The 20,544-nt window shown below is 43.7% G+C and overlaps 1 protein-coding gene across 1 annotated transcript in view; it reads left to right on the top strand.

The window, feature by feature from the left end:
• LOC129699604 (alpha-actinin-2-like) overlaps positions 1–20,544 on the top strand; it is a 64,394-nt gene that overhangs the window by 21,997 nt on the left and 21,853 nt on the right. The window contains 8 exon segments of the mRNA XM_055639553.1: positions 175–289; positions 6,641–6,760; positions 7,596–7,682; positions 8,683–8,770; positions 10,115–10,193; positions 13,207–13,288; positions 16,302–16,387; positions 18,469–18,561. Of these exon segments, the coding sequence (XP_055495528.1) occupies positions 175–289; positions 6,641–6,760; positions 7,596–7,682; positions 8,683–8,770; positions 10,115–10,193; positions 13,207–13,288; positions 16,302–16,387; positions 18,469–18,561 (750 nt within the window).

Here is a 20,544-nt window from a genome sequence, read left to right as displayed (position 1 = left end):
CCAGAGCCCTATACAACTGCAGAAGTTCCTTTCCATTAAAACATTTGACACCGTCGATAAAACTGGAAATAAACTGACCGCTTGAATTTTTATTTTTTTTGGAGGTTCAATCCCAAGAACACGTTGCAGGAAACAAAACAGCCTTTGTGTAACAAGAATGTTTGTTTGTTTCAGACCTTCACTGCTTGGTGCAATTCACACTTGCGAAAAGCTGGCACTCAGATTGAAAATATTGAGGACGATTTCAGAAATGGCCTTAAACTTATGTTATTATTGGAAGTTATTTCAGGTAAGTTGAGTCGCCTTTTCATCACTTTTGTTTAGAGGATACAGCGTGGAAACAGGTCCTTCGGCCCACCGAGTCCACGCCGACCAGTGATGCCCGTATACTAACACTATCCACCACACTGGGGATAATGCCACCACAGTTAACCTCAGAGATTTGGCTTAATTTTAAAAGTGAGCACTTGGTCTCCTCAACCCCACCCCCATCTCCCTGGTTTAATTCTGCACAGCGTTCATCAGGAATGAGAAAGATTTCCTCCTTGGTTCCTAGTAAGTTTCTTGATCTCAGTAGAGTTTCCATTGTCCTGATTCAGGCACTGGTCAGACTGCATTTGGAGTATTGTGAGCAGTTTTGGGCATCATATCTGAGGGAGAATGTGCTGATGTTGGAGATGATCTTGAGGAGGTATACGAGAATAATACCAAGAATGATTGGCTTAACGTATGGTGACTGTTTGACAGCATTGGTCCGGTACTCGCTGGAGTTAAGACGGATGAGGGGAGACTTCATTGAAACTTATTGAATAATGAAAGGCCTGGAAAGAGTGAATGTGGAGAGGATGTGTCCACTTGTGCAAGAGTCTAGGACCAGAAACCAGAGCGTCACAATAAAAGGACATACCTTGAGAAAGGAGATGAAGAGGAATTTATTTGTCAAAGGGTGATGAATTTCACGTGAAATACATTGCCACAGGCGGCTGTGGAGGCCGTTATTTCTAAGACGGAGATTGACAAATTCTTGATGAGTAAGAGTGTCAGGAGTTATGGGGAGAAGACAGGAGAATGGGGTTGACAGGGAAAGATGGAAAGATAGATTAGCCATGATTGAATAGCGGAGTAGATGATGATACTTTATTGTCACTTGTACCTAGGTACAGTGAAATTCTTTGTGCATACAAAGTACACAAAACAGTCGCCTTAGAGGTGCAGACAAAGTTACAAAGACCACTCATCCCTTTTTCGTCCCTCCCTCATCTTGGCGACTCTGCCCAACGACAACCTTGGCCCGATGGGCCGAATGACCTATTTCTGCTCCTATAATTTATGAATTTATGAACTTATTTCCCTGCGCTTGGGCGGGGAGTAATTGGTTGAATTAGTTAATTGGATTATTGGGTGCAGTTCTGATCGCCCCATTACAGAAAAGTTGCAGAGATTTACCAGAATGCTACCTGGATTAGAGGGTGTCAGCTACAGGGAGAGATTGGTTAGACCTGGATTGTTTTCGGAGTGTGATGGGAGACTCGATAGAAGTATATAAAATTATGAAAGGAATAGATACAGTAGACAGTCAGAACCCAGGGTGGAAATGTCCAACCTTAGAAGGGACAGCTATATGGTGAGAGGGAGACAGTTTAATGGAAATGTGTGGGGAAAGTTTTTTACACAAAGAATGATGGGGGCCTGGAATGCATTACCATGGGGGGTGGTTGAAGCAGGTACAATAGTTGCATTTAAGAGGCCTTTTGATAGGCACGTGGAAGTGTAAGGAATAGAGGGATGTGGATCATGTACAAATCAGTTTATCTTGGCATCATGTTCGGCACAAACATTATGGGCCACTGGCCTGCTCCTGAGCTGTACTGTTTTATGCTCTATGTTAACCCCCCAGCTCTCCGTCCCCATTGCATTCTCTGAATATCTGAAGAAGGGAGAATGCATCTTAAATATGATCCCAAGCATTGCAGTACCCTGCAGTCCATGTATAAAAAATGTGCACTTCTTTTTAGCCCAAAAATGGGCATTGCCTTGTGAAACAGATGCGCATCATGATTTATGGCTTTCAGGAAAAAATAGGAAAGAAGAAATGTTCACTCTTCTGTGTATTTAAACAAAAAACAAAAAAAAAACGAAGCAATGGAATCTGTGAGATCTGATTCTTGAACAGAAGGAAAGAAGCTTTTTGAAGTGTGTGTTGAGGGTGAAGTGACGTTGGGCATTCAAGATTTCTTTGAGATGGACTGGGTCATTGCAATCGGAACTGAGATTGTTCGAAGTCAATTTTATTCGGCACATGCACCCGAAGGTGCAGTGAAATAAATTTGTCAGCAGCGATACACTTAAAGAGCACACACAATACACAATAAGATTTAACACAAACATCCACCACAGCATTCTTCACTGTGGTGGAAGGCAACAAAGTCCAGCCAGTCCTCTTCCTTTGTTCACCCGTGGTCAGGGTCATAAATCCTCTGTAGTCGTCGCTACGGACGGCCTGATGTACAGGCCCTCTCGGCGGGATGATCAAAACTCCGACGTTGGGACGGTCAAACACACTCCGCGGCTTAGAGTGCCCGAATCGGTACTTTCCTACCAGAGACCGCGGCTTCAGGATGTTATAGGCCGCAGGCCGATGGTCGGAGCTCTTCTCCGGCGATCCCCGGCAAGAATCCCAGACTCCGGATGGTAAGTCCATGCAACGCCTGCGGCTAGAAGCTCCGCAGACCACAGTCCCATGATGCCAAAGTCACCAGGCCAGTGATCGGAGCATTCATCTCTGGCAACCCCTGGCAAGGGTTTGCCCGCTCCACGATGGAAAAGTCCACGCTGCACCCGCTGCTGAAGCTCCGGGCCCGACTCCAGGAAAGGCCACTCCAATCCATGCTGTTAGGCCGCGAGGGAGGCGATGTGGAAAAAATCGTCTCTCCGTCGAGAAGGCGACCAAAAGCGGTTCCCCCTTTTCTCACCCCCCCCCACCACCCACCACACAAGACACACCAAGAGACACCTAAACTAACATTTAGACACACTAAAACCCCCCAAAAAAGTTGAAATAACGCACACGCTTCTGGCAGGGCAGCCGACTCGCAGCGCCCCCACCGACTCAATGTGTGGAAATAAAGAATTGCAGATATTGGTTAACACAAAAGGACATTTCAGGTCGGGACTCTTCCTTCAGACTTCAGGCTTCAATCCTTTGTCTTCTGAGATTTCTGCTCCATGCTGGAGGATGATTCAGATGTTCGGCAACTGTGGCAGGGCTTAAATGCCATCACCTCCTACAAGGCTAAATCAGGAGGCAGCTCAATTGTCCGCGAAGCATCACTCCCTGACGACCTCAATGCGTTTTACGCACGCTTTGATAGGGAAAACACTGATGTGCCTTCTCGAGCTCCCATTCGCTGTGATAGTATTTCAGTCACAGTCTCATTGTTCATGCTCCCTAAGTACTCCCCACTCATCAGACGGGTTAAACCCACTGTGAGGACAGTTAAAGTCTGGTCAGAGGAAGCGGATTCCACACTTCAGCAGTGTTTTGGAAACACTGACTGGAAGGCGTTTGCAGCCCAGGCCACCCTTGACTCTCACACGGACATTGATTCCTACACATCCTCTGTTCTGGACTTTATAAACTCCACCATCAATAGTGTCACCTTCCTCAAACGGGTGACCATATTCTCGAATCAGAAGCCATGGATGAACAGCGAGGTCAGGCTACTGCTGAAATGCACGTAAGGCTTTCAGGTCAGGCGATGCTCGAGCCTACAGTTCATCCAGGGCTAACCTTAAGAGGGGCATCAGGAAGGCCAAGCACTGCCATAAGCTCAGGATTGAGGAGCACTTCAACAACAACTCTGACCCCCGACGCATGTGGCAAGGCATCCAGGCCATCACGGACTATAGACCCACCAACACCACCCCCACATCCAGCGACGCCTCCTTCCTTGAGGAGCTTAACCACTTCTATGGCCGCTTCGACGGACAATCTAGAGACAGCCATCAAGGCTGTGCTCCCTGCTGATCACCAACCCCTCACACTCACCCCCTACGACATGTACGTGGCACTGAGTAGGACTAATGCACGTAAGGCCACTGGCCCTGACGGCATCCCCAGGCGCGTCCTCAGGGCCTGTGCTGCGCAGCTGACAGACGTCTGGACTGACATCTTCAACCTGTCATTGCGGCAAGCCTCAACGACTTCCGCCCAGTTGCACTTACCCCCATCATCACCAAGTGCTTCGAGAGGCTGGTCCTGGCACACCTCAAAGGCTGCCTACCCCCCACATTGGATCCCTATCAGTTTGCCTACCGCAAGAATAGGAGTACGGAGGATGCCATCTCAACGGCACTTCACTCCGCCCTCTCCCGCCTCGACAACAGAGACACTTACGTAAGAATGCTGTTCATCGATTACAGCTCAGCATTCAACACCATTATACCCTCTAAACTGATCACCAAACTCGGTAACCTGAGCATCAGTCTGTTAGGTTAGACAACCACACCTCTTCAACCCTCACCCTGAACACCGGCGTTCCACAGGGCTGTGTGCTGAGCCCCCTCCTCTACTCCCTCTTCACCTACGACTGCACACCTGTACATGGTACTAACACCATGATCAAGTATGCAGATGATACAACGGTGATTGGCCTCATCAGCAACAACGATGAGTCGGCCTATAGGGAGGAGGTCCAGCTCCTAGCAGCATGGTGCGCTGACAACAACCTGGCCCTTAACTCCAAGAAGACCAAGGAGCTCATTGTAAACTTCAGGAAGTCTAGGGGCGGCACGCACACCCCCCATCCACATTAACGGGACGGAGTGCAATTTAAGTAGAGGAGATACTGGCTGCAAGGATCAGGATGGGAGTTATAATATAGAGGGGGTCTCGCAGAAACAGCTTTTAATAAGGGTACAGAGAATAATAAGGGGAAAAAAATAATAAAGGGGACACTAGTGGGTGTATTTAGAACGTGTTTCCTGCTTCAGGTTCCTGGGGGTCAACATCTCCGATGACCTCTCTTGGACCCACAATACCTCAACTCTGGTCAAGAAGGCTCACCAGTGTCTCTTCTTCCTGAGGAGACTGAAGAAGGTCCATCTGTCTCCTCAGATCCTGGTGAACTTCTACTGCTGCACCATCGAGAGTCGGACCAGCTGGTCCAGGAACAGCTTCTTCCCTGCGGCTGTCACACTACTCAACAATGTACCTCGGTGACTGCCAATCACCCCACCCCGGACACTCCTCCCACAGGAAAAACACTATGTCAGTATACATATAAATAGATTTATTTATTAAAATCATATTCTATGTCGCTCTTCCAGGGAGGTGCTAACTGCATTTCGTTATCTCTGTACTGTACACTGACAATGACAATTAAAGTTTAATCTGAATCTGTACAAACATTTTCAACCTCTTACTTCTGAGGTCTGAGGTTCCCACCTACTTTAAAAGGGCATCAATTATACCGGTGCCCAAGAAGAGCAAGGTGACGTGCCTCAATGACAATCGACCAGTGGCACTAACGCCTGTGGTGATGAAGTGTTTTGAGAGGTTGATTATGGTGCATATCAACTCCTACCTCAACAAGAACCGCGACCCACATCATCCTGGCCACACACTCATCTCTCCCTGCCATCAGGTAGAAGGTACAGGAGCCTGAAATCTGGTACATCCAGGTTCATGAACAGCTTCTTCCCCACAGCCATCAAGCTATTAACTTTGCCTCACTGGGGCTCAAATGACAATAAATTGTATTGTATTGTAAACATACTCTGAACTAAAACAGCCTATTGCATTTTATCTGTTTATTTATGTGTATATATATATATGGTCTATGCTATATAGACACACTGAACTGTTCTGTATTTATGCTTACAATACTCTGTTGTACTGCAACAAGCAAGAATATCATTGTCCTATCTGGGACACATGATAATAAACTCTCTTGACTTGACTTGACTTACACTTTCTGTCTTGACCCGCTGAGTTATTACAGCATTTGGTGTGAATCTGCATTTGCAGTTCCTTCCTACACTTTTCATTGCTGGCCTTTGACCAACCATCTGCCCATCAAATAACCCTCCTCATCTGCATCAACCTATTGCCTGCCAGGATTTGTCCTGCTCCTCCTCTCTTCCAGCTTTCTTCTACGCAACTACCAGAATCAGTCTGAACAAGGGTCCTGAACTGAAACGATGCCTACCCATACAATCTGATTATGCCATCCTTATTTTATAAAAATGCATTGCCATTGCATTTGCAGACTAATCCTTTAAACCATTTGACTCCAATGATGATTTCTCATTTATAGTCTGTAGTTATTTTCTGCTTCACATATGGTTTCTGGCCAAAGATTTTTTTTCTCTCTCTGTTGTCATCCCCTAGTCTTGTAAGTGTTCTTCCATGTTGTTTCATTGATGTCTTGACCAAAATATATTTGCAGGGCCATATGTCATATCTTTGAGATAATTCAGCATATTTAACGCTGTATTTTCCGTCATCCTTTTAGTTTAATTTAATTTTAATTTAGAGATACAGTGTGGAAACAGGCCTGAGGCCATAAGCAGTAGAAACGGAGGGGTTTGTAAGACATGATAAATCTTTTTTATTAACCCTATTTCTTTATTTCTACAGGTGAACGACTCTCAAAGCCAGACCAGGGCAAGATGCGGTTCCATAAAATTGCGAATGTTAACAAAGCTTTGGATTACATAGCCGGCAAAGGAGTAAAACTTGTGTCAATTGGTGCTGAAGGTAATTGGAAATACTTAGCTGTTTTAAGAGAACCCCTGAGACCGGATGGCCAATAACAGTACTATGAGAGGCTGCTCAATGAAGATTTCATCAAATTATCAGCCTATATTCATAGCTCCAATAGAAAATAAACTGACTTACTACTAGCCTGTTTCAGGCTTTTTCTTGCATCTGATATTAATATTTTTAGTTTAGTTTAGAGCACGTAAACAAGTCCTTTGGTCCAGCAAGTCCACACCGACCAATGAAACAGGCCCATCGGGACCGTGCCAACCATCAATCACCCATTCACACCAGTTCTATTCACTCCCACTTTCTCATCCACTCCCTACATGCTGGGGTCAATTTACAGATGCCAATTAACCTACAAATGTGCACATCTATGGGATGCGGGAGAGATAGATTTCCTCTTTCAAGAGAGAGTTAGGGCTAAAGGAATCAAGGGATATGGGGGAAAAAGCAGGAACGGGGTACTGATTTTGGATGATCAGCCATGATCATATTGAATGGCGGTGCTGGCTCAAAGGGCCAAATGGCCTATTCCTGCACCTATTTTCTATGTTTATATGTTTCTATGAAACCGGACACCTGAGGATACCTATGCAGTTACAGGGAGAATGTGAAAACTCCACACAGAGAGTAGTTGAGGTCAGGATTGAACTTGTGAGGCAGTGGCTCTACCAGCTACACCACCGTGGCCATCCTTCCAAGATCAAATCAATGATTAAAGCTTTACCTCGACATGAGGGTTTTGGTGCTGAATGGCATGGATCTATATGAAGATTGCATGTTGCATGAATAGTCTGGTCAATTATTACTTTTTTTTCTATTACAGAAATAGTAGATGGGAATGCGAAGATGACTCTTGGAATGATTTGGACTATCATTCTCCGTTTCGCTATTCAAGATATATCTATAGAGGGTGAGACAATGGAGCCTCAGCTTTCAATTCAATGCACCACATTTAATAAAGCCTTAGATTTACTTGAAGAACCTGTAAAATTGAAGCATCGGCAGATAATGAAAAACAATTATCTCGGGCATTGAGCACTAAAATATATCAATAATGGTGAATGTACTTCAGCTACATTCATTGTTACTCTGTTGCTTGGAATTATTGCTACTGTCTGGGTCTCTGAACAATACTTTTAATCCTCTGAAGAAGGGTTCTGACCCAAAACGCCACCTATTCCTTTTCTCCAGAGATGCTGCTTGGCCCACTGAGTAACTCCAGCATTTTGTGTCTACCTCCAGCATAAACCAGCATCTGCAGTTCCTTCCCTCACACTTCAAACCCTCCTGATCCCTTCAGTTTGAGAGGATTTTCGTGGCAGGCTGAGAGCTTGACCAATGACTGATCTATTGGGAGGAAGTTTTGGTCATTATTGTTACATGTGCCGAGATACAATGCAAAGCTGTTCATGAAAACAATCAAGCTGCCCACAGTGTGCAGAGGAAGGACAAAGGGTACAGCATTTAGTGCAAGATAAAGTCCGATTAATGATAGAAACTTTACAGGTCTCCAATAAGGTACATTTACACTCTACCTCAGGAGTGCTGGCGTTATTGCTAGAAATACTGTACAATTTTGTTGGAACAATGCAGCTGGTACTGTGCAGATTTTGAAAAGACAATTAGAAACCAATGTCCCATCTACACTAGTCCCACCTGCCCACATTTGGCCCATCTTCCTCTAAACCTATCCTATCCCTGTACCTGTCTAAATGTTTCTTAAACATTGTGATGGTACCTGCAATCATCCCCGGTATCATTCTCGTAAACCTCCTTTGGACCCTCACCAACGGCAGCATGTTATTCATCAGATATGGGTCCCAAAACTGCTCATAATTGAATGTTTGATTGGACTTGTCCTGGTGTCACCTTGCTTTTTAAAAACTTGAAGCACTGATCTTTCTCCACAGAAACATCTGCGAAGGAGGGCCTACTGCTTTGGTGCCAGAGGAAAACTGCTCCATACAGGAACGTAAATGTACAGAATTTCCATACGAGGCAAGTCGAGAGGCCCAATCACAAGAGAAATGCATGTTGTCATTGGTGTTTTAGAAACGCACAATTTGCTCTAACTTTAGAAATACAGCGTGGAATCAGCCCATCCAGTCCACTCCAGCCAGCAATCACCCTGTACATTAGTTCTATCCTGCAGATTAAGGACAATTTACAGAAGCCAATCAACCTGCACAAAGCTGCACATCTTTGGAGTGTGGGGGCAAACCGGAGCACCCGGAGAAAACCCACGAGGTCACAGGGAGAACGTACAAACTCTGTACAGGCAAGCATCTGTAGTGAGAATCGAACCTGGGTCTCTGGCACTGTGAGGCAGCAACTCTACCGCTGTGCCGTTGTGTTGCTTCATGGTTCCATGCTGTATCCGTGGTTCAATGAATCTTTATTATCGCATGAACCATGTACATGTTCACATGCAGATGCCGAGAAGTGTGTTCAGCTCTGGCTGAACAATTTCTAATCTTGTGATATGGACAATAAGAAGATCACATGAACCGAGGTACAGTGAAAATTTTGTGCATGCAGCTCAGCAAATTAGTACATAAACACATTTCCAGATTAAATACAAATGGTATCGAAATAGCCTACAGAGAGCAGGTGTAACAGTGGAGGAGAGGTATTGCTGCATTACAGCGCTAGAGACCTGGGTTCGATCATGACTACGGGTGCTGTCTGTACGGAGTTTGTACGTTCTCCCAGTGAGCTCTGTGGGTTTTCTAATGTTTGTGTTAAAGTGTGCATTGAAAATTGCTTTCCACTAAAGGAAAATGTTCTGGTTTAACGTTATTTTAAGCCTGTATATTATGATGTTTTTTATCTGTTTGACCCTTTTGACACAGCAAGTTCAGTGTTGTAATAGAAAATGAGGATTGGAAGGATTTGCTGATTTTTGAACACGTTGGAAGATGCTGGTTTACATCGGGAAGAAATTATCTTTAACAAACAAAACTCTTCAAACATGTGGTATGGCAGTGGAATAGCTGGAGAACTACTGCCTTGCAGCACCATAGACCTGCGTTCTATCCTGTCCTCGGGTGCTGTCTGTGCGGGGTTTGCACGCTCTCTCTGTGACTGCGTGGGTTTCTACCGGGTGCTCCGGTTTCCTCCCACATCGCAAAGACGTGCGGGTTTGGAGGCTAATTGGTCCTCTGTAATTAGTGTAGGGGATTGGATGAGGAAGCGGGATAACACAGAACCAGTGTGAACGGAGTTATGGATGGTCAGGGTGGACTTAGACGGCCAATGGGCCATCATCCATGTTGTATCTCTAAACTAAAACATGTTGCTGTCATTTATGTTTACAATTCTTGTTTACTCTTGTTTGTAAAGCTGGAAAGATGGCCTTGCTCTCTGTGCTCTCATCCACCGACATCGACCTGATCTTATTGACTACTCCAAGCTGCAGAAGGTCATCTGTCTGATTGAGCGCATGTTGATGTGTGGTTATGTGCTGCATGCATATCCTGCATGTCCCATCGGAGGAGATGGCTTGCGTTAACCAAGTTGGGAGCTTGGAATGCTAAGAGGGATTTCAAATGCCATATAGTCAGTAAAAGGAATCGAGTGACTGGAGGTTGAGCAGGCTAGGGCTTTATTCCTTGCAACGCAGGAGGATGAGGGGTCTTATAGAGGTATACAAAATCATGAGATTAATAAATCGGGTAAATGCAGAGAGTTTTTTGCCCAGAGTAGGGGAATTGAGAACCAGAGAACATTGATTTAAGGTGAACGGGGGAAAGATTTAAAGGGAACCTGAGGGGTAACATTTTTTACACAAGGGATGGTGGGTGGCTCGAACAGGCTGCCAGAGCAGGTAGCTGAGGCAGGAGGGACGAGTGTAGGTGGGGCTTGTGCTCAGCATGGGCAAGTTGTGCTGAAGGGCATGTTTTGACACAATGAATCAGTGCATTGTTGATGTCACTGCTTGCACTACAGAGCAAGTTACTAAACTGACAGATATTTGTTCTTGTTTCATATTCCTTGTTACTATGTCTATGTTTGTTTTTGGCTGTTCCATGATCTTTTCCTTCTCTTTCAAGTTAGTTTGAGTTTATTGTCACATGCACAAGTACAGCGAGGTTTCAGGTACAATGAAAATCTTGCTTGCAGCAGCATCGCAGGCAAACAGACTTATAACACACAAAACATAAGTGTAAATTAATTATACAAAGCTTTGGTGTAACGTGCTTCCACTGAGAATCACACAAGGTGGATCACTGGAGTATCTCAGCAGGTCAGGCAGCATCTGTGGAGGGAAATGGACAGCTGATGTTGTGGGTCGGGACCTTTCTTTGAGCCTGATGAAGGGTACCAACAAATGTTCTCAGTTCCCTTATGACCAAGAGTAGGTTCTACCCGATCTATTCCTCTCATAATTTTGTATATTATAACTCACTATATAGTTATTTTTTTTTTCCCCATATGGTTTTCAGAAATAAATTGGGTTCAGAATAATGTTTCTGCAGAGATAAGACAATGTTTCCAGTTTACCAGGATGAACAGGGACAAACTGTACTGAAGTTATAATTACAAGAAATAGCAGGAGGCCTCAGCAATGAATATAGCCCAGCTCACAAACTTGAGATGGGATCTACATCAAATTGGCCTCCCACATAGTCATAGAGTGATACAGTGTGGAAACAACTCCGGCCAACATGTCCCATCTACACTGGTCCCACCTACCTGTTTGGCCCATATCCCTCTAAACCTGTCCTGTCCATGTACCTGTCTAAATGTTTCTTAACCATTGCGATTATATCTGCCTCAACTACCTCCTCCGCCAGCTCATTCCATACACCCACCTTCGTGTGAAAAATGTACCCCTCGAGTTCCTATTAAATCTTTCCCCCCCTCACCTTAAATCTGTACCTCCGGTGCTCAGTTCCCCTATGGCCAAGAGAAGGGTCTACCCAATCTATTCCTCTCATAATGTTGTACATTATAACTCACTATAGTTATTTTTCCCATATGGTTTTCAGAAATAAATGTGTTTTTAATAGCTATGAATTAATTTTGTTACTGGAAGCCAAAAATACTGCAGTCGACATTTTAAATTGTTTAATGGAGTATAGTTGCACAAATGATTGATTGGAAATTTCCAAAGTATCTCTTAAATGGCCTCCTACAGTGAAACTGGCAGCCTAACTATGATATCTTAATTTAATTCAGAGTTTAGAGATACAGCGTGGAAACAGGCCATTCGGCCCATTGAGTCCACGTCGTCCATCGATCACCCATCCACACTTGTTCAATGTTATCCCACTTTCATCCATTCCCTACACACCCGAAACAATTTAGAGAGGCCAATCTACCTGCAAACCCCCATGTATTTGGGATGTGGGAGGAAACTTGAACTGAGTGGTTGGATAAACTGTCGACACCAGAATTAAGAAAAAAAAAGTTTCTGTGCAGCTGCTTAAATTGTCTGTTTTCTCATACAATCTTGTTAATTGTTTATCTGAAATGTCATTTATGGTATCAAGTGTTACTTTGCTATCATGTTTATTGTCTCACTGCATGCTTGCTCCTCTATACTGTTTCCCCATTGTGGTTGGGTTTTACCTTTACGCATGTGGCTGGAAGAATAGGTGAGCACTTTAATGCCTCATTCATAAGGACTAATCTCATTAGACGTGAATAGCTGCGCAAAGTACTTAACATGTGCCTGCCTAAAACTTATTGAAAAGTGTGCTTTAATGTTATTGATGTTGCAAAGCAATTTAGCAAAAATCTGGGTTGATACGGATTTTGTGCAGTAGTCCAAATTGTATGACTGTTGAATCAGTGGCCGACTTCACATCTCTTGCATATGATCCATTTGCTCCAATCCCTGCATATCCATGTGCCTATCTAAATGCCTCTGAAACACCGCAGATGGACATAAATGCTGGAGTGACTCAGCGGGTTAGGCAGCATCTCTGGAGAACAAGGATGGGTGGCGTTTCGGGTCAGACCCTTTTTAAGACTGCCGGACTTCCCAGAATGTCATCAATCCTTTATCTCCAGAAATGTTGCCTGACCCGCTGAGTTACTCCAGCACTTTGTGCCTATCCTGGGTATATACCAGCATCAGCGGTTCCTTTCTACACACTCTTAAACAGCCGCATTGTTTCTGATGCCAAGTATCCATTTATATCGCATGAAATAATGATCCAGTGATATCCATTGAAAGTGCTTTAGCTACAGATCTACCAATAGGTCAATTTTTCATTTGTCACGTATGTAGTGTTTAAATGATAGGAACATTTTTGTTCCTCGTGATGTCATTAACTATCAACCTAATGGCATCATACTCGGGTGAAGCTAAATCGTTTAGTTTCTGCTACTAAAAAAACGGTCAGTATATAGTGGGAGACAAATGCATTGCAATTTTGTGTCAGTGTTTGTTATCACTGAATAATAATACTCTTTCCTATATATAGGATGATGCCCTTTACAACTTGAACCTTGCTTTTGAGATTGCAGAAAAAGAACTGGATATTCCTAAAATGCTGGATCCCGAAGGTAATGAGTTTTCTTGAGTTGCAATTCTGACTTTCCTATTGTGACCATTAATCAGAGTTCACATTATCAACCCTTTGGTGTAGACATTGGGAAGCTGAGAAATTGGTTAGCAGTGAGTAGAGGAGATATCAAGCCTGACCTCTGGATTCTTCAACAGATATTTAAGCCACAATATCAGTCAACCTAGAGTGCTACTTGATTCAAGCTTAACAACTTGCCAGTGAGTTGAGTAATCCATTAGGTCTACAGCGTTTGCAATCCACCATGGCGCCACATATGTTCCACTTTCACCCATGTCTTTTCCTTACTTCCTAAACACCGCTATCACATTTAACTTTTAAAAACCTCTGGTGGCGCTGCTGGTTGAGCTGCTACCTCACAGCGGCAGAGACCCGAGTCTGGTCCTGAATGTGAGTCACTTATCTACCTGCGCATAACCCATGTTCCTACATTCCCTACATAGCCATATGCCTATCCAAAAGTCTTTTAAATGCCACTAATGTGCCTGCTTCAACCACCACCCTCAGCAGCATGTACCAGGCACTCACCATCCTCTGTTTTAAAAAACTTACCCCACACATCCCATTTAAACTTTCCCCTTTTCAACTTCAAGCTATGCCATCTAGTATTTGATTTTTCCATCCTGGGAAAAAGGTTATGGCTGTCTACCCTATCTATGCCTCTCATAATTGTAGATACTTCTATCAGGTCTCCTTGTTACCTCCGGCATTCCAGAAAAAACAATACAAGTCTGTCTCAACTCTGCCTGCAGCTAATACCCCCTAATCCTGGCGTCATTCTGGTAAAGTTGAGGAGTATCGGTGTATTCCTTTTCTCAAGAGATGCTGTCTAACCTGATCCTTTCCTCCAGAGATGCTGCCTGACCTGCTGAATTACTCCATATTTTTGTGTCCTATCTTTCTGGTAAACCTCGTCTGCACCTTTTCCAAAGCCTCCACACCCTTCCTGTAGATGGGGCCACCAGGACTGCACACAATTCTTTCAGGGAATGGTAACACAATGACCTGCTGTCTTTTATTTGTAAACCAGCATAGTGTCGTACTCTTCAACATCCTCCTTTTCAATGGGAAAATGCAGGTCAGACAGCACAGTGAGGATTCGCATTGATGTGAATCTTATGGGCCTGTCCCACTTAGGTGATTTTTTAGGCTACTGCCGAAAAATTTTCAACATGTTGAAAAGTTTTTGGCGACAGTGGTGACAATTTGGGTTGTCGTGGGTGCTCTCCTAGATTGTCACCAGGTTAACGTAGGTTGACTCCAGGTGATGTAGGTTGTCGCCGGTGCTGACTTTGGTGAATTCCATTGTCCTAGTCGCTGGCAGTCGCCTAAAAAATCGCCTAAGTGGGACAGGCCCATTAGAGTGACAGTGTGGAAACAGGCAGTTCGGCCCAACTTGCCCACACACGTCCAACATGTCCCATCTACACTTGTCCCACCTGTCAGCGTTTGGTCTAAATCCCTCTAAACCTATCCTTGTATCTATCCAAATTTTTCGTAAACGTTGCGTTAGTATCTGACTCAACTACCTGCTCCAGCAGTTCGTTCCATCCACCCACCACCCTTTGTGTAAAAAATGTTACCCCTCGGGTAACTTTACCCAGAGCTGGGGAAACTCCCACTATTGTTCAGTGGGTACTTTAACCAATGATGGTACCTAATTTATCTGAGACCTTGTCCAAAATATCAATCTAACTTGACATTTAGTAAAGTTATAATTTTCTTTCTGTACAGATTTTGTAAATACAGCAAGACTTGACGAAAGAGCTGTTATGACTTATGTTTCCTGTTACTACCATGCGTTTGCGGGTGCAAGGAAGGTGAGGTCAAAAGCTGTGGAACGTCCAGACATTTAACCTTCAACTTTCAGATTTCCAGCTTTCACATCTCCCATTGTTTTCTCAGCTGGATTTGGGTTTTTTTCTTCCCTTTTTTTGTTCCTCCCAATAATTTTAGATTCCAGTTTCTGGTATGTTCTTTCTTGCCATTTAATCTGCACTTTTATTTTAGTTTTCAGCCTACTTCAGCTGTTAATTTCTTCACCTGCAAGAGTAATGGAAGGATTAGAACCCTAATGGAAGGATTTGAACCCTTGCCCTAATGCATATTGCTGGTGTAACTCGGCATGTCAAACAGTGTCTTTGGAGGATCTGGATAGATGGTGATTTTGATCAGTAGAAACAAGGAAATGCAGATGCTGGCTTACAAAAAAGATACAAACTGCTGAAGTCAGGCAACTTCTCTGGAGAACATGGGCAGTGATGTTTTGTGTCAGGACCCTACTTCAAGCCAGAAGAAGGATCCCAACCCGGAACATCACCTATCCATGTTCTCCAAAGTTGTTGCCTGACCCACTGAGTTATTCCAGCACTCTTAAGTTTTGTTTTGGCTGGAGAGCCTTCCTCTAGTCCTCCAGAGATGAAGGACCTGAAGATGTAGAGTCTGAAGAAGATCACAACCCAAAACGTCTCTCGTCGTTTTTCTCCAGAGATGCTGTCTGACCCGCTGAGTTAATCCAGGGTCTTGTGTCTATCTTCGGTATATACCAGCATCTGCAGCTCCTTCCTACACCTGACTTTGTTACTCCAGCACTTTGTGCTCTACACAATGTTCCAGCATCTGCAGTCCCTTGTCTCTACTGAAAGGATTATCTAGTTAATGAGATCATGTCCATGCACACCTGTTAGCTCATGAACGTCTCACTGCATTGGTTCTATGGATATTTCAGAATGAAAGACTGCCATTGTACAAGAGAGATTTTCTTTTAAGAGGTCTCCAAATTTTATTTGTGTTGTCATTAATTTAAAAAATGGGAGCATTAAGATGTGTGGGTAAGTAAATGCCATTTATTAAACTTAGAAAATGGAGCAAGCTATGGCCCTGATGTATTTTATTTACAAAAGGACTACCGAGTTGCACCTTGATTATTCCATCCTTGTTCTCCTGCTATTCCTTCCCTTATCTGTCACTTTATTATTTATCATCTTCATCAGATATTGTGAACACACCTAAACCTGATCAGAGGGCTCTTATGACATATGTTTCCTGTTTCTATCATGCTTTTGCTGGAGCAGAACAGGTATTTGCAGTGTTGCTTTTGATTTGATTTTCTTCTGAAGCGTAGTGTATTTTTGTTATTTGTGCATGTTGTGCTCTGCATTGATTCTCCAGCCCCGATTAATTATTCACGCTCACTCATCATCACTAACATGCCAGTTAGTGCAGCTACACTTACATTTGAAGTTCTCAGTACAACATTTATTGCATTGCCGCAATGCATGGAAACCAAATTGATCTGCTTCTTTGTCTTCCAAGGAAAGATTTATGAAATGGCACAATTTAAAACTGAGTCTGAAGAAGGGTCGTGACCCAAAATGTCACCCATCCTTTTTCTCCAGAGATGCTGCCTGACCCACTGAGCTACTCCAGCACTTTGCGTCTATCTTCGGTATAAACCAGCATCTGCAGTTCCTTCCTGCACATACAAGGAAATAATTCACTTCAACCCCGAACACTTCATGAGTAAGGGCATCAAGCATTATGGGAAGAAGGCAGGAGAATGGGGTTGAGAGGGCAAGATACATTTTTCATGATTGCATGGCGGAGTACAGTTGATGGGCCGAATGGCCTAATTCTCCTCCTAGAATTGGAGAACTGCAGTGGCATAAAGTGCTGGCATAACTCAGCAGGTCAGGCAGCATCTCTGAAACATTCCCGTAACGTGGAACCATGTTTCAATAAGAACAAACACTTCTTAAAAAGGAGAGAAGAAACGGGAAGGATATAAGATTTGAGGAAAATACAAAGTGCTGGAGGAACTCAGCAGGTCAGGCAGCACCAATGGAGGGAATGGACAGGTGACTATTCGGGTCGGGTCATTCTTCAGCTTGATTGTAGTGGGGGTGGGGGGGGGGGGGGGGGGGGAGGAGGGAACAAAGCCAGGCAAGTGATAGGTGGATGCAGGTGATGGGGGTTTGATTGGCAGATGGGTGGAGTAAGTGACAAAAGGCCAGAGATGAAAAGGAGACAAGGATATGACAAAAGGAGAGAAGAGGAGGAGTGAAATGTAAAACCAGCATCTGCAGTTTCCTCGTGTCTCCATTAGACATAAGGAATTTGTCTTGTTTCAAGAGAAAGATTGCTTTATGACGTTAGAGATACAGAACAGAAACAGGCCTATCGGCCCACCGAGTCCCCACCAATCGAATATCACCCCGTACACCAACCTACACACACTGGGACAATTTCACAACTTATTGAAGCCAATAAATTTACAAACCTGTGTGTCTTTGTAGTGTGGGTGTTAACCAGAGCACCCTGAGAAAACCCACACCAACGTACATGCTCCATACAGAGAGTACCCAGGATCAAACCAGGGTCTCTGGTGCTGTAAAGCAGCAACTCTACCAATGCGCCACTGTGCCGCACAATCATGTCTCGACCCTTTGTGCCAGATTTTCCAATTGCATCTTGGTTGATCTAGACTTTATATGCGCAATCTCATAACAGTGCAGTTGGTTTTCTGCCTTCATAATTGTAGTTCATGCTTCAAGTTGCTTTCACCCAAGTAATGTTACAGGATTTCAAGCAAATAAATGAGTCGGTCTCCTGTGACGTTGAACTTGAAGAGCCCAGAATTACTGCAGTTTGTGCACAAAGCTGAGAGAATGTTGGGATGACTTCTCCTTTCTCTCTGATTGTTGCTTTACACAGAAACCTACAGAATCATTGAATCACAGAAATATTCAGCAGGGAAATGGGCCTTTTTAGCTCACATTGTCCATGTTGAATGTGATACCCATCTTTACAAATCTCCTTTGCCTTATACTTAGAATTGCCAATCTTTTCCGCTTTGATTAAGTTTTGTTTGCTTTTAAACTATTTCTCCTTGTGTTTTAACAGCATGCCTCACATACTGTAGCTTTGGAAACTTTGGAATAAAGCAATTTTTGAATGATCAATAAATGTTGGGAGTTTGTTTCATGCTTGAACGTTAGTTGAAAATTTCATGTTTCCAAGTGTGAACAGTTGCTGCCTGCAAACATCTTAGATAAATCTAACATTTTGTAACTTTTCTGAGCTGAACTCTTCCGTTTCTTGTATGAAGTAGTTGTTTCTGCACCTGTTTTGGTCTAAAATATGGTTTATCTTTCATCGCAGGCTGAGATGGCAGCCAACAGGATATGTAAGATACTGGGCGTTAATCAGGAGAATGAAAATTCAATGGCAGATTATGAAAAGCTATCCAGTGAGGTAAACTCTCAATTATTCCAATTACATTTTAAGCTTCAAAAGGACACAGAGTGTTGGAGTAACTCAGTGGGTCAGGCAGCATCACTGGAGAACATAGACACTGTTGGTGATGTTTTGGGTTGGAATCCATTTTGAGACAAAGGAGGGTCTCGACCTGAAACATCAACTGTCCATGTTCTCCAGAAATGCTGCCTGACCTGCTAAGTTAGTCCAGCAAGTCAACATACCATAATTTAATTCGGTGATCACAGTGAAATAATAAACTCAGTCCTTTGCTCCCGATATGATCAGATGCCTCGGTTACAACAGGTTTTGTCTGCTATAACATGACTTGGTTGAAAAGAGGTCTATAATAATGAGGATAGACTGTGTTAATACCAGAGGCTGATGTCTCAAGACATCAGGTTAGAAATTTGACTAGTCATAAGCAGGAGATATAATATACACCAGTCATTAGAAACTGCACCAACTAATTTATTTCAATAACCAAGATTAGGAGGGGATCGCAATGGTATAATGCCCATATTACATGAATGACCAAAGGTATCATCCCAGTACAACATGAATGACCAATGGTATCATGCCATACTGTATAACATTATGTGGGTGTGGGGAGAAGGCAGGAGAATGGGGTTGAGAAGGAAAGATAGATCAGTCATGATTGAATGGGGGAGTGGACTTGAGAGGCTGAATGGCCTAATTCTGCAGCCATCATTGATGAACATGCATGACCCAAGCATTAACACTATCCTACACACACACTAGGGACAATTTACAATGTTACCAAGTCAATTAAACCTAAATGTCTTTGGAGTGTGGGAGGAAACTAGAGCTCCTGGAGAAAACCCACACGGGTCACAGGGAGAACGTACAAACTCCGTACAGACAGCACCGACAGTCAGGATAGATCCAGAGTCTCTGGCGCTGTAAGGCAGCAATTCTACCGCTGTGCCTCTGTGCCGCCAGAGTCGTTATAGTGAATGAGTGTGTTGATGGAGCAGATTGAAATTTGAAAGCATACTGCACCAGAATTTTGATGGGGCTATGTCTTTTACACAGAGTTAATCAAGGAGCGTTAAGAACCAAATTACTGCATGTAGTAAGTTCATAGGTTGATTGTGCTTTTTTCCTTCTCTGATCACATTATAACATTTTATAACAAAGGCTACTACAGAAGTATTCATCAGATGCCAAGTGTAAACTTTAAATGACTGACTGACAAATCCTTATGACCCTTCGGCCCATCGAGCCTGCACAATTTATATTGAACCAACAGTAATCTAATTTTCTTCTACTCCCATTACAATCAATTCCAATTAGAATTGGTACAAATGGTCTTGTGTCTAAAGCTATGTCAGACGAGAGCAAGAATTGTTCCTGTAATTTTGATTATAGAGATATACAACATGGGAAACAGGCCCTTCAACCCAACTTGGTCATGCTGACCAGGATGTCCCACCTACCTGCATTTGGCCCATATCCCTCTAAACCTTTCCTATGTACCTGTCCAAATGTATGTTAAATGTTTTTATAGTGCATGTCTCAACTACCCTCCGCTGACTGCTCACTCCGTACATCCACCACGCTCAGAGGGGGGGAAATGCTGCCCTTCGGGATCCTGTTAAATCTTTCCCCTCTCACGTACAACCTCTGTCCACTGGTTCTTGATTTCACTGTGCAATGCACACATGACAATAATGAACCATTCATTGGGTGCCGAAATGGTGAAACAAAGAACTGCAGATTCTGGTTTATACCAAAGATAGTCACAAACTGCTGGAGTAACTCAACAGAGGCAGCATCTCTGGAGGAAAAGGATGGCTGATGTTTCAGGTCTTGACCCTCAGTCTGAAGACTGGGCATGTATTTGCTGGAGTTTAGAAGGATGAGGGGGGGACCTCATTGAATAGTGAACAGCCTGGATAGAGTGAATGTGCAGAGGATGTTTCCACTAGTGAAAGAGTCTAGGAACAGAGGCCACAG

Source organism: Leucoraja erinacea, chromosome 8 (assembly GCF_028641065.1).
Source record: "Leucoraja erinacea ecotype New England chromosome 8, Leri_hhj_1, whole genome shotgun sequence".
NCBI lineage: Eukaryota > Metazoa > Chordata > Chondrichthyes > Rajiformes > Rajidae > Leucoraja > Leucoraja erinaceus.
This window is presented reverse-complemented; position numbering and strand designations above follow the sequence as displayed.